We start from the raw sequence: 15,095 nt of genomic DNA on the forward strand, positions 1-15,095 counted from the left end.
CCCTTCCTGGCGTCAGTTCTCTATTCTTGGCATCCTTCCTTTCCCCATATGAATAGGTCCTGTCCACTTGTGAATAGTAGGCCCGTTCCATCATTAATATTCTATCTACCTTCAGCTTCCTAGAATTAAGAAAGCTGGTTTGGTTTAGTTTGGTTTTGAAGTAAAGTCTCACTATGTAGCCCAAGCAGAGCTTAAACTCTTAATTCATCTGCTTCGGGCTCCCAAGTGCTGGATTACAAGCATGTACCACCATGCTTGGCTGAGAAATACACTTTCAAAGGTAAGGAATGCAGATTAAGATTGTTAGATATTCCTGAAAATTCTCATGCTTCACACACACACACACACACACACACACACACACACACACACACACACAAATAGGGAAAGGGAGTCTTTTTGTCAAATAACATTTGTATGTAATGTGTTTTCTGAAAGACTGTCAGGCCACAGGAAAACAGTTAAAGGTTAATAACTGTTTGTTTTGACCTTTGGGGCAGCAAGGTTATTGTTTCATTGAGAATGAAAATTTAAAATTGGGGAGTCAAGGTTTAGGAGAGAGGAGAGCAATGAGACTTTTCATGCTGCATTCTGGAAACAGCAAAAGTATGAAACCCAAACTATTACAATGGCCGGGATCTGGACCAGATGTTTCCCGTTCTTGGCCTCTTATCCAAAGAACTGAAGACAAGGGGCCACATAGATAAAGTAGCAAAGGTGGCCTCTATGGGAACAAAGTACAGCGCAGAAAGATGCCTTGTCAAGATTGACAGCAGCCACTTAAGTAAGGGCACTCGAGAACCCCAGGTCACAGCCTGAGTTCTCTTCGTATGGGCTCTAAAGAAGTGCTTATTACTAAGGGGTATAGTTTGCGTGGATCTCAGTTTTGATTGACAGATTCGGTCATATATTCATTTTGCTACTGCACATGTTCTTCCCATAATGCAACTGATTTTAATCATCTGCATGCTCAATTATGCAGAAGCATAAAATAGTAAATAGATGATTCTCCAATAAAAAGTTCATTTGAAGGACACAGTATGACTTATTGAACATGTACCCAAAACTGGTTAAGAATGGATAGGGTCTTCTAGTCTTCATACCAGCTACATTGGGAATACATTTAAATAGAAACTGTCTAAATCTGATTTTAGTGGGGTAGGGAAACTTACACTATTGTGCAGAGAGGGTCGTGCACATAGCTTGATGCCCCGTTTAAAGAGGGGCATGTGCATGGTGCACACAGATAAAGAAGCTGGGCTGCCAGCGCATCAGTGAAAGAGGGGTAATATACACAACCAAAACCAAATAGAGTCCCAGGTTACTAAACTGTGTCCTGAACTGCCTGCCTCAAAACCCTGCCTCTCAAGCACTGAGAGTCTTTGATGTTTGTGTGGTTTCGGTCCTGGCTTTCTGAACAGCATGGGAACTTGAGTTGTTGCTTTCTCTGGAACTGTGAGCTCGGGAGAATCCCTGAAGGCAGCCATAGGAAAGTAACTACATAGCCTCGTTGAATGAGTAGGAAAAGGGCAGAGATGCTTGCTTCCCATCTCCGGTTCTCCCTTGCCCTCCTAGGAAGTGCTGACAGCCCGATGAGGAGAGTTTGGCTCTTTGCATGGGTAACATTAGATGTACATGAGCTGCTTTTGTATTCTGCAGCTCCTAGAAGGAATCTGAGACATTTTAAGACCTGTTTCTAACTTTTACCCTTTCTTGGCCTTTGGAGAATGATCAACGTAGTATATGTCATTTGCTGAGCCCTAAGAAGGCAGGACTGCTAGGGAGGTACAGGACCTTCATCTTTTATGAATAAGTTCAGTAATTATGACATCTGAGGGAAAGACACTGGTGGGATTTTGTTTCATTTCTTTTCACGTGGGGAGACAAGGTCTTACTACATAGCCCAGGCTGGCCTCAAAGTCACAGTTCTCCTGCTTAAGCGTCCAAAGCACTGTCATGATTAGGACTGTTTTCATCATCCAGGCCATACGTGCCACCCTAACTATGATGTCACCTATAACAGCTGCTCTCAGTATGAACCTCAGAGCTCTGTGTGATCACTTTGCCCTTGTCCTGGTCCTCTGCGGTTGCCGAAGCAGCGTAAGAAGTAAGAATCCTAGGTTAGACTCCAGTTAAGAGAGGGACGCCTGCACACTCAGGCAGCAAACATTCCTGCTGGAGTCAGGTCTTTGGCTCAATCGAGACAGTTGTGGACAGGTTTGCGGGGCATATCCTGAGCCCATAAAAGGTCTTTCCTCAGGGAGATTGGTCCCATTGCCATGGACATTATTTCCTTTCTTTGGATGTTAACAATAATTTCAGAAGACTTCTCTGAAGATGGAAAAGGGGGCACGTGGCCAGTGTCATCTGATAGGAGGGTCTCCATGGTGCCTTCTCCATCACTCGAGGTTTCAGCAGAAGCAAATAAATGCTTCCTCTGAGACCCAGACATTTGTTTACAAGAAGACTAATGGTAACGGTGGGGACAGGCCTCAGGGTCCTCCCCGACACAGCTGCAGGCAGCCTTCCTCAGCCACTTGGGTTTGATAAGTGAGAGGAGCTTCTTTCTCACTGAGAAGCATGCGCATTCTGGTTACCTCTGTCTTCTGTGTCAGCGCCAAGAAAGCAGTGGTCTGCTCATCTGTTTTCAGATGATGAAGTTATAAGCCTGTGGGGGACACTCATGCGTGACAGGTTAAGAGAGAAAGAAAGTTCTAGACTGAGAAAGACCCACCTACATCCCCAAAGCCAAGAGCCAAACATATCGATGGCCGCTTGAATGTAATTGGCCCCCAATAAGCGCAAAGGCAATGGCACTATTAGAAGGTGTGGCTTTGTTGGAGGAAGTATGTCACTGTGGGGGCGGGCTCTGAGGTCTCCTATATATCTAGACCACACCCAATGCCTCAGTTCACTTCCTGTTGCCTTCAGAGCAAAGATGTAGAATTCTCAGCTCCTTCTTCAGCACCGTGCCTGCCTACATTGCCGCTATGTCCCACCATGATGAGGAACTGAACCTCTGAACTGTAAGAGAGCCACCACAATGAAATGTTTTCCTTTATGAGTCGCCGTGGTCATGGTGTCTTGTCACAGCAATAAAAACCCTAAGACAACATCTGTCAATTCACATTATCATCATCTTCTCACTGCCCATCCAGCACAGAGCACTCAGTAGCCATCAGAGTAGAAATGATTTTTTGAATAAATTTAAAATACGAGCTATTAAATAGATGATTAACATGTTGGCCCAAATTATGGCTTCGTCACCCCTTCAGAAACTTCTAGATTCTCTAGGATAAAAAAAAACACAAACACATCTCCCTTTTCCACCTATTAGCTGTCACTTTGCCTAGTGTCTTCCCTTGATAATTGTTTGGGACCTGTCTCGTTATATTAGAGTTCATGATGACCCAGCCTCCATAGAGATGCACAGGCTAGCTCCAAATCCCCAGGTACTCTCTAAACTGCCTGCCTCTTCTGTGCTCACCTCCTGAAAGAGCCGTCTATGTTTTATACAGAGAGAGCCAATACTCTCTAACTGTGACTGTGTGCGGCTCTTCTGGAAAACTTGTTGAAATTCTGGTGACGTAATAGAGCTAAGAATTCCCAAGAGGGGCTGATAGTGCTGGTCCCAGGTCCACACTTAGGGAAGCACATGCCTGAATTACCTGGAGAGCTTTTTAAAAACTATTCATCTTAACTTGCTTTCTACTGCTGTGATAAAGACCATGACCAAGAGCAACGTGGGAAAGAAAGGGTTGATTTCATCTTACAGCTCACAGTCCATCATGAAGGGAAGTCGAGGCAGGAACTGAAGCAGGAACCTGGAGGCAGGAACTTATGCAGAGACCGTACTGGAGTGCTACTTACTGGCTTGCTCACCGTGGCTTGCTCAGCAGCCTTCTTCCCAGGGCCACTTTCCCAGTGGTGGCCGCACCCACAGGGGGATGGACCCTTCTATATCAATCATTAATTAAAAAACAAAAAAGAGTACCTCACAGACTTGCCTACAAGCAATCGAATGGAGGCAGTCTCTCAGCTAAGAGTCCCTCTTCCAGATGTCAAGTTGACAAAATAAATAAATAAATAAGGCCCTAACCAACACACTGTATCTGATGGATTGGGATGCAGCTCGGTGGGAGCCTGTGTCCTCAGCATGCACAGGCCCTGGGCTGCATCCACACGCATACAGAAAGATAAACATCTGCGCCTGCCTTCTACCTTGGCCTTTGTCTTGACAACAGCCTTGTGACCTTGGGGATGGTGCTGCATACTTTTAATCCCAGTATTTAGGAGGCAGAGGTAGGTGGATTTTCTACAAGTCCATGGCTTTCCTGGTCTACACAGCAAATTCCAGGGCAACCAGGGCTACTAGAGAGACCCTGACTTAAAAACCAAACCGAAGAACAGCCGTGCTTAGATGAGTGTGTTCTATATGTAACTGCGTATTTTTAATTTCTGTTAGAGTGGCACCTGTCTACTGATGCGGGACTGTGTCTAGTGGCCCTGATAACACTGGAAGCATCCACTGTGCGGGCTGTCCAGCTTTCTTGCTGTTCTGTTCTGTTTTTCATGGGTTTGATGCTTGTTAACATACACAGCTCTATCCTTATTCCAGAACGAATTTCCACTCAACACCATTGGCGTTACCACAGTGTTTCTCCTGGTTATTGTCTCAGAGTACAATATAGGGCCTCACACTGGGGTCACGGCTCCCAGAACAGAAGCCAAAAATACCCTCTTCACTGCAACCTATTTAATCTCTTCAAGCGAGGGGGCCTTCTCCTAGTTACCAAAAATACTTGGAGCTTTATTCTTGTTTGTTAAAAGAGTCTTTTGGTCCTTCCATCATTCTCCACAGCAGGGAGCCTCCATGTTGCTATGCTACCTGCCTCAGGTAGGCACTCGGATGCAGAAGGTATAGTCAAGGGCATAAGTGACTGGCTCATGTCCCAGCTGAGGATAGTGGGTGACGGGAGCAGGTGAGGAAGCATCGGACCTGTCCATCTTCACATCTGCCCTCCTTCTCACTGGTAGCCAGCGTGACAGAATGACAGTGGGAGAGAAAGCTGAAAAAGACGAAAACGCGTGTGTGGTGCAAGGCTAGTAAGAGTTACTGGGCTAAGCCGGGGACATGGTCCAATGTGTAAAAGCCCCTGCTGTGCAAGCCGGGCAACCTGAGTCCAATTGTGGGAGCCCAGAGTGTAAGGAGAGAGCCACGTCCTCTAACGGCACACCCATGCACTCACACACACATATCACACATACACTAGGAATATGACGATGCTAAATAAAGTTACATGTTCGCCCCATTTGCTGAGAGAAAAGACAAAGAGGAATGGGTCCTCTCAGAATAGCCCTTTTGCACCAAGAGGGGCTCCCGTACAAACCCAGACTTCATGCTCCTACCTGTAAGCACAACCCCGGAGCTTAGATATTAATGGTTTCTATCATCTTCAAAATTCTGCTGATCCCCTATGTATGCCAGGGACTATACAAGTGCTGTGAACACATAAATAAGATGACGTCCGCATCATTGAGCAGTTCCCGATGCAAGATCCTCCCATAAACCCTCAGCAGGAAGGGTAAAAACATCTTTAAAACCAGTGGCACAACAGAGGAACTTTTTGTCCTGTTCAGTGGGTCAGAGACCTCTCAGGTTTCCAAATCCTTGGATGTGTGGCCAGATTATTTCACAGTGGACTAGGACGGAAAGATAGATGGGGCATTGGGGCCAATGGGGTTGCAGGGCATAGCTGGAATGAGTTTGCTTCTATCTTTAATGCAATGTCAGCCCATGGAAAGCTGTTAGCAGAGGAAGGCGACACTCTAGCGCTCGCTCTCCCTCTCGCCTCCCCTGACCATTCTCAGCATCGGAAATATCACCAAGATTGGCAGTGAGGGGACGCTTTGCTGCCGTGCACAGAGATGGGCAGATCAAGGCATAGGGAGGAACAATCGCTTACCCGGGCTCTGCCCCTGATGAGTAGGAAACCCGAGCAGCTCATGGGTGTGCACAATTCTGCCCCTGAAGGAGAAGACACCGTTATGCCTGCAACCTGGGGAAGAGCAGGAATTAGGAGTTGAAATAAGAAGGTGGGAGGCTTCTGAAAGCAAAGGGAAGAAAGTAGCTGCACAGGAGCCTCTGGTCAGACGTGTCACATGACAGAGAAAGGTGGAGTGAGGCCATAGGATGAGGCAATGAAGTCATCGGTGACCTTACTAAGAGCTGATTCAATAGACTACGATCCCTGAATGGTTTTCCATCCCAATTCCTTTCTACTCAAGAAATTTGCATGCAATTCCGGGTATATTGGTATATGAGATTAATATACAAATCATTCATTGATAATCATAAGGAAATATATTTCAAAACAATCCTTCAGCAGGCATATAATTTACCATTGATTTAAAAAGAAGCAAATTTGCGTGCTAATGAGATGGGTGTGCTTGTCTATCTGATATAATAGAATCCAGAGGTGTGATGATTTGATATTTACATGCTAAAGAATGATGATGGGAAATATTGAAAGTTTATGTCTGCCAGGAAATACTCCGTTTCTATCAGAGCAGAAAACTTCCTGTGTGTTACAAAAAGACACTGCAGCTCACAGCATGCTCTAGTACCCATCCTAAGCTAAAGTGTTTCGGGCCGTGTTTGTTAGCATTGAGAGGTGTAGCAAGGTGCACACTGTGACGTGTATATCACGCGTTCGAAGGCAAGGCAGCGGTGGTGTTATAGGATCAACAGGTGTGAACACTGACAGAGACAGAGACACCCGTGTTCATTATGCATTCGATTTTTTTTTTTTTGCAGGGTGGGGGGAATCATTCAAGACAGGCTTTCCCTGTGTAGCCCTGGCCGTCCTGAACCAGGCTGACCTCAAACTCAGAAATTCCTCTGCCTCTGCCTCCTGAGTACGGGGATTAAAGGCATGTGCCACATGCCCAACTACACATTTGACTTTCAATCTATTTCTGATCATTGCATGTTCAGAAACCTTTACCGTTGTCGTGTTTTCAAGACCCCTGCATTCAGTTAAGAAGATCTGCAGTAACAGAACAGATTTCTCAGCGTTGGTCCTGCCATGCTTTGGACTGGATAACTTTGTGGGTGGGCTTACCTATGCATTGTGGGATATTTAGCATTAGTCCGCCATCTTCTAACAGATACCAAGAGCAGCTGCCAATCGTGACAACCACAAATAACTTCAAAAATGTGCCCTCGGAGGTAGAATCACCCCAGTTGAGAACCCCGCGTGGTAGAGGGGTATGGACTGAAGCTGAGCCATGGATAGGTTGTGTCAGCATCAAGTCGGGACCACCTTTTCAGGAGGCCTCTGGCAGCCAAGAGCAATCAGGTGGTAGGAGCTGGAAGGGGGCTTAGGACAGCTTTCTGAGGTGGCTGTTTTGTTCTGTTTCATTTCTAAAGAAGAGCACATCTGTTCATCCTACAGAAAGAACTAGAAAAGATGTGGGACGGTCATGGAGCAGCCCCCTTTCAGGTAACTCAAGCGTCTCTAGCTGCGGACTTTAGGCTTTACAGACGCCATGAGAAATATTGAGAAGTTCTTTACTTTAAAACGAGGGGCTGGAGAGTTAAAGGGATGACTCAGCAGTTAAGAGCACTGGCTGCCCTTGCAGAGAACCTGGTTCAGTTCCTAGCACCCACATGATGGCTCCTTAGTGCCTATTAACTCCAATCCAGAGCTTCTGGTGCCCTCTTCTGGCCTCCTTGGGCACTGTATGCACATGGATCACACACTTTCAGACAAAATACTTGTACTCAGAAATAAATGAAAATGTACAAGTAAAATGAAGTAGAGGGGTAGCTCAGTGTTCTAGCTTATGATCGACATCCACGAGGCCCTGGATTTGGCTCTGTGCACCTAATATAAGAGTGTATATGTACTCATGTATGTATGTGTGTGTACCTTAGGTTTCAAGTGGCCACAAAGCATCAAACGGTAAGCCCAGGGCTCTGCAAGGCAGGGGGTGCTCTTGTGGAGCTCATCTCCTCTACCTAGGAAGCCAGCACAGAGGTGAATAATGCACATACATCCCCTGGCACAGAGGTTAGACTCTGGGGTCCAGAGGAAAAGGCAGGCAGTAACGGGAAGTAATCGCAAGCAGCAGGTGCAGGACATGATAGAGACATCCTAGCCAGAAGGACAGGGAACACGTGGTGCCACTTAAGGTCTACTTTAGGGATCGTTGTTAATGACATAGGCAAAGAGAAAAAGAAAGAAGGTTGTTGCTGTAACTTCTGGAGTTCTGAACAGAGCCAAGAGGGTAGATATACAGAAGGATGGGAAGGGGAGGATTCTGGTCAGTGGCCAGATCGTGAATATCTCCCAGACCTCATTCTAATGCTGTCCCTTGGGCACTGGGGAAGCAGGTGTGGCCTTCAGTCAGGCATGGAGTGATCAGATCTGCTTCCTTAGGGTTCAGAAACCATTATGTCTGGGCTAAGGAAGAGTGAACCACCTCGTGCAACCAGGAGAGATGCTGGTGGGCTGCTTTCCCACAGTGGGGAGATGAAAAGAGAGAGATGGGAGGTGAAGGATTGGTGTTAGACCAGCTATTGTTTCCATCCAGGTATTCATCCCCTCCAAAACTCATGTCAAAACTGAAGCCCCAAAGTCATGTTAGAGGCATTTGGAGACAGCACCTTGGACCGTGATTAAGATTAGATGAAGCCTCGAGAGTGAAGTTCCCATGAAGGTATAAGTGGCTTCACAGGAAGAGAAATAAAGACTGAAGGCAACAGATTGCTCTGTTTGACCATGGGATGCCCTCCCTGTACACATGCCTTGACCCTGCAGGAAGGTCCTCACCAGAGGCTGGACACATCCTGCTGATATGATACCCCAGAGCTGTGAGCTAAGTGAGCATCGGTATAATCTACCCAGCCTGAGATCCAAGTCATAGCAACAGTAAACAAGGTGACCATGGCAGGTGAAGCTCGGAGTGGTTCTGGGTCCTGAGTGGGATTGGATGTAAGGCTATTTGGAGAACATTTTGTTCAGAGAGTATGTAAGTGAATTATTTTCCGGGTGCCCTTTAAATGTGGTGAGCTGTCAAGTACGAGAAGACAATTGGAAGATGTCAGGAACTCAGAAGTGTGACAGGAGGGGTCCTCAGCATATAAACAGAAGCTGAAGTCAGGCATCTTGCATAAAATCAAGGATTGTGTGGCAACATCAGGATGGACGAATCTGTGTTAAAATAGTTATTAAATGAGTAAATTATGTTTGTCTTGCTCTCTTAGAGTCTAGCGAGTTAGTGTTGACCAATACCAGGTAGAAATGCCTCAGCCCTCATGGAACCAACCCATAGAGGAAGGAGATAGAATTTTGCACTTCTCCCGGATGCCCCTGTGCCATCTCCATTTGCTCAGCCTCCCGTTGCTGTGGGGTGGATATGACCTGACTCTGTCCCCAGAAGGTTGGTTTGTGTGCTAGAAGCTCCATGTGGCCCTGTTGGGTAGTGGTGGAGATTTTAAGAACAGGAACCTAGTGAAAGACGCTTAGGTAGGACCCAGGCTTAGGGACTTCAGTTCTCCTGGGACCTTAATTGGGTCCCATGAGACAGTTCTTTCAAACAGAGTGCTTCTGATCTTTAAGTTTCTCTGGCTTCCTGATTCTGCATGTGATCTTGTCCACACACATTCCCATCATCCCTACAGAATCACGCAACCTGTGCTTACCGCCTCCGAAACTGTGAGCTAAGTAAACTCCTTTTCATTAATAAAATACCCAACCTCTGATATTTAATTATAGTAGTGGCATTAGGAAACACTGTCACTTCAGTCTTGGGAGGAAAGACCTTGCCATCTAGCCTCTGCAGTCTCCTTGGTTTCCTTCGCATTCTTTCTTTCCACCTGACTGGAAATGTTGGACTGAGAACTAGTAGCTAATACTGAGATGGTGCAAGGTTAAAAAAAAATTATTTTTGGCCAGGACAAATTTGCAGTCTGACTGGGTAGTGGTAATGATGCACATCTTTAATCCTAGCACTTGGGAGGCAGAGGCAGGCAGAGATCTCTGAGTTCGAGGCCAGCCTGGTCTACAAGAGCTAGTTCCAGGACAGACTCCAAAGCTACAGAGAAACCCTGTTTCGAAAAACCAAAAAAAAAAAAAAAAGAAAAGAAAAGAAAAAGGCAAAAAAGAAAGAAAAAGAAAAAGAAAAGAATTTACAGCTAATCAAAAAGATTAAGCACAGTTTAAAAATTAAGCATAAAAAATATGAACTGGTTTACTTATTTCTCCTTAAGAATTTCCTATTTGTAACTGAAACTGTAAGGGGGCTTTATAAGGTACATTGTTCAGGTTTAGGGGTGACAAAGGAATGCTGACAGCGTTAAACACGAAGGTGACAAGCATTTTAGACTGAGTAACTACAATCCATCTATTGTTTTTAACCTTCTTGTTTGAGGTAAGTCTTGAAAAGTAAAATATTGTCTCCTAAACAATCTTTTTATTGCATCTTGTTTACTTGATGTGTGTATTTGATTAATTTGCAAGAGTGGCTTACAGAACCCAGAAACACCATACCTGTGTCGTTCAGTCTGTAGTGAGAAGGAAATGGGATTTGAGTGACAGCTAGACGGAGAGACGGGTAGGGGGAAGGGTCAGAAGGTTCCTTCAGGAGTCCAGCAACCTGGAAGCTCATTGGATCTCATTGTTAAGTTTCATGAGCTTCAGTCCTCCAATCACGTGGCCTTTCTAGTGGCCAGTCCCCTCCAGAGGCTACCTAGACATCCCACACTGGCTTGCGTCATTAGCATCAAGTCAGGCGTGATCTAAAGGGATTCATTGGGAATATCAAAGATCCAGAGAACTCAGGTCTTCCTTCGTAGAAAGTACCAGGGGTTCAGGTACTCCTTGATAGGAAATAGGATCAGAGATCGTATCTCTTTCATAGCATGTTACAGAGATGCTTTCCAGAGCAAAGAGAGTAAGAGATGTGAAATTGTCCCTACAAACTTGAAAGCACTTTGGAATACCGTTTCCAGCTGCTTCAAGGGACTATCAGGTTCACAGAGAACAAGACTTGAATTTGAAATCGTTATATGTGGAGTTTCCGCGGACTTTGTATTTCATTTGTCAGCCTGAATAACAATCAGAGCCCCCAGACAATGATGCTGTTTATTTGGGAACAGCAGAACATTGCAGTGAAGACATAGGTGCCATGGTAAGCTATGAGCGTGTGAGGAGATTGAGGGAGGGGAAAGATTTTAAAGGAAAAAGTGAGGATATATAATATACTTATATATTAATAATATACTTTAAAATAAGCAGCTTTGGCTAATGCAAGAATAAACAGCAAGGTTGCCCGGCCTAACATTGAATGCACAGTTAAGCAGACGTCCTTATCTGTGGTACCTTTGTATGAAGTTGTAATTTTTGCAGTCTCCATAGCACCCGGTTTGATTTATTTAATTGGTTGACTTGTTGCTAGGGCAAGATCCAAAGCAACTCCATCTTGATCCTGACAAGTTTCTCACATCCTGGGTCTAGCTGTAACCGTCTCTCCAACTACAGACCTCCGTTTCAGAAATTTGGGGAGTGAGCACAGCTGGACGATTACAAATGTGTGCCTTTCTGCCCATTGTGTCCCAGTGGAAGACTCCGAGGAGCCTGGAGTTCCTTCCACAATCCTCCTCTTACACACACCTTATCAATACCCAGTGAGTGCAGCAGACATGCTGAATAATTGCAGGGTTGTTCAATACCTGCCAAAAGCTTGGAAAACAAAAGTGTCCCTGTTCCCCATCAGGTCCACTCTAGGTGATGTCTGCCCCTCTCCCCGGAACTTTGAGGAGGTGTCTAAGTATGTGGTCCTCCCCTTGTGAGCCATTCCCATTCTCGAGTAACCTCTGTCACTACCTCTTCCCCCTGTTTGTCCCCCCTTCTCCACAAGGCACCACTAGAAGTTTCTGCCCCTGCTATGATGCTGCATTCTCTATGACTTAATTATGCACCCGGTAATAAGAGCCATTTCTGTGCCTGTTCATCTGGCATTCTATGTCTAATAAGGCTCTGGTGGAGATGGGTGGAGACAGGAAGAAGAGTAGCCATTGTTCTCTGCAGACAGACACCCTCTCTTGCATGTCCTCCAGGCCACAAGCCTCTGTGCTCTCCGTGTGCACAGAGGTAGCAAGAAGCAAGCGCTAGCCTGGAGGCAAGAGAGGGAAAGGCAAGAGGCCACACAACCCTGCCGTCAAGAGGCTACAAGGAAAGAAAGGGACTTCTGTGAGGAGGAAAGGCCCTGCTAAGTTTCGGTCTCCTGGCCTGGGGGCACTGGAGGAGCAGGGCTGGGGAGGGGCCTGCAAGCGGGAGGGAGGGCAGCTTTGCGTGACCTGACGCAGGGTGCCCTTCCTGGGCTTGAAATTGAGGAACCAAGGAGGTTCTGGCAGCCAGTCAGTGTCTCAGAGCACAGGATGGACAGAGGACTCCAGCTGCTGACTCTGCCTGATGTTTCTGCTGGGGCCGTGGAGATCACCGACCCCAGAAGGATATGACATGGTCCAAAAAATTTTCCTGGATTTTTTTCGTAGGCGGCTGAGCCAGAGACCCACCGCAGAGGAACTGGAACAGAGGAACATTCTGAAGCGTAAGTTGACTGAGCCCAGGGTGACCAAACACTCAGGGCAGCCTTCCTGGTGGCTGTATAATGGCTTACCAGGTCTCTCCCTGGGGCCCATGGAGGCACTGAAAACCTCCTGCAGGAGGCCTCATAGAAACCAACGTTGTTTCTTCTGAAAAGTTGGGGGCGAGCTATGCCTCTGACCTCCGGGTTATGGGTTAGGAACTCCCAGGCTGAAGCCAGAGCCTACCCTGAGCTAAGAGAGAAGCTGAAAATCGAACTGAGGTACTCACCAGGAAAAGGTGACTTTAAGGAGGGTCAATGTCACACTTACACCCAAACTGACTTTAAACCAGTGACTGGGGCTTTGGTTGCTAGTATGTGTCAGGGAATTCTGAGTGTGAGGCTTGGAAATCAGTTGGCTGCAGCTGATGGAACTCAGCCCCCTGAGAACCAGCTCTGCAGTGGGAGAAAGCCCTGCCGAGTGAACATTCAGCCTGTCCTCCTGAGTCTGGCCTAGCCAGGGGCAGTGCTTGCATGACGCTCTCATCCACCGAAAGCTGGCTGTGAACAGAGGGAAAAATGGGCCCCTTGTTCAGCTCAGGACATAGAGTGCATTTAAATTTGTGCAGAGAATCCACTTGGTGCTAAATCAATTAAAGAATGTAAAATGATGAAAGGAAGTAGCATTCCACCAACCTAATATACCTCCGTTCAACAAAAGATATTTGATAATTTCTGTAAATCAAACCACACCCACCAGACCCTTGCTGCAGTCCTTACCTACAGTTTCCTCAACCAACAAATAATATATTTATTTTAATATGTGATTCTTTTTCCCTAGCCCCCAAAATCCCTTCTAATTTCTCTCCAAAAAAAAAAAGAATTACATATTAGGAAGTATCTTATAGACACGTGCGCACACACGTCACGTGAGACTTTGCTCTAGGCGACTGGATATTTCCACTTCAGTCATTTCTGATTGCGCTTTTCTACCCCTCCTCTCGATGGTCTTGTGACCTGGCCACCATTCAGTGATTTGCTGCAGGAGGATGTTCCATTTTGCCTGGGAAGCTTGTGACAGGCTCTGCAGCCCCTGTAGGTGCCCAGCTGCTTGCCTGTCTCAGAGTCCAGCATCCTTTCTCCAAGGCAACCATTACCTTCCCAAGCTGGTCTCAGGCCGTTTTCCTGGGTCTGGTGTAAGCCTTTCAGAACAGTGAGGTGCCTAGGGATGGCTGTATAGAATATTTTCTCTTGTGTTCATTTAACCGATTGGTGGGGAGGGCGTATGTCATAGCTTTCATGTGGAGGTCAGAGGACAACTTTCCAGAGTCATTCTCTCCCTCCACCAAGTGAGTCCAGGGGACCAAACTCAGACTACCAGGCTCAGTGACAAACGCCTGTATGCACTGAACCATCTCACCAGCCCTAACTTAATTTTAAACCAGTGAGCACCCTCCAAAGTTTCTAAGTTTGCCAGAATATGGTGCCACATACCTGTAATCCCAGCACTCAAAGACCATGTTAAACCGGCAGACTGTAAATTCTAGTCGGCCTAGACTGCATAGCAAGGCCCTGGTTCTAACAGTATTCTGCTGTACAATAGATGGCATAGAACTGTCAGCATTCTCTGTGGTTGGGCAAGTCTTGGCCCTTGGGATGTTTCCTTTTTGCCCCATGCAGTTGTCTGGTCCATTATAAAGTTTCCATTGTTGATGAGAACTGGAAAGGAGAGTAGGGAACTCTTGATTCCACAAATCAGAAATCAGATAAAAGCTTCCTCCACTCCGCCGCTGCGGCTGTCCTGAGCAACCCAAGCACCACGCTGCTGCACACCAGGTTTCTGTAAATACTGTTTCCCTCAGCAGCAGCAGCAGCAAGGCTCAGGAGAGAGGATCCCCCACCTCACATCTGGCTCCCACCTCTGCTTGACCCAGAACAGTATAGCCAGGTGCCTGGCGCTGGTTTTGTGTTTGGTTTTGTTTGATAGTTTTCTGTGTTACTGTTGCTTCCTTGAGTCTAACCAGTCCACGGAGACTAAAGGGAAATATGTGATTGTTCCAGTGTTTTATCAAATGCCTTCTACCTTTTCCTGGTAAAATAGCTACAAATTCAGCCTCTGCCTAACCAAGTTCAAGCGGATTGATCATCTCTTGGTTTCCAAACCTTTCCGAGATGGACCTGCTTTCCCTGTGTGTTGGTCCTTTGTCTTTCTAAATTTATTTTCTGTGTTTATTATTTAATCTAATTTTTGGTTGGTCTTGTTTTTATTGGGGAGAGAGGTGGTTTTCTCTCCTAGTTTTTTTTGTTTGTTTCCTGTAGCCCAGGCTAGCTTTAAACTTGGTATATATCCAAGGCTGATTTTGAACCCCTGAATCCCCCTCCTCCCACCTTCCAGGTGCTGGGAATTGCCTGTGTCACCACATCTCTGACCTTCTTAATTATTCTATAAGAAATGTCAAGCAGTCTTTGAAAACATTCCCAAATAATCAGTTCTAAAACTT

The 15,095-nt window shown here is 46.1% G+C and overlaps 1 protein-coding gene across 10 annotated transcripts in view; it reads left to right on the forward strand.

Annotated features, from left to right (window-relative positions):
• The window catches only part of Phactr1 (phosphatase and actin regulator 1), a 449,396-nt gene that overhangs the window by 419,515 nt on the left and 14,786 nt on the right, over positions 1-15,095 (forward strand). For all 10 annotated transcript variants that reach the window (XM_048418822.3, XM_048419204.3, XM_048419049.3 and 7 more), the window contains one exon: positions 12,563-12,618. In XM_048418822.3, the coding sequence (XP_048274779.2) occupies positions 12,563-12,618 (56 nt within the window). The remainder of the gene's footprint in view (positions 1-12,562; positions 12,619-15,095) is intronic.

The sequence above is a fragment of the Myodes glareolus genome, chromosome 14 (assembly GCF_982192425.1).
Source record: "Myodes glareolus chromosome 14, mMyoGla1.1, whole genome shotgun sequence".
Lineage (NCBI taxonomy): Eukaryota > Metazoa > Chordata > Mammalia > Rodentia > Cricetidae > Myodes > Myodes glareolus.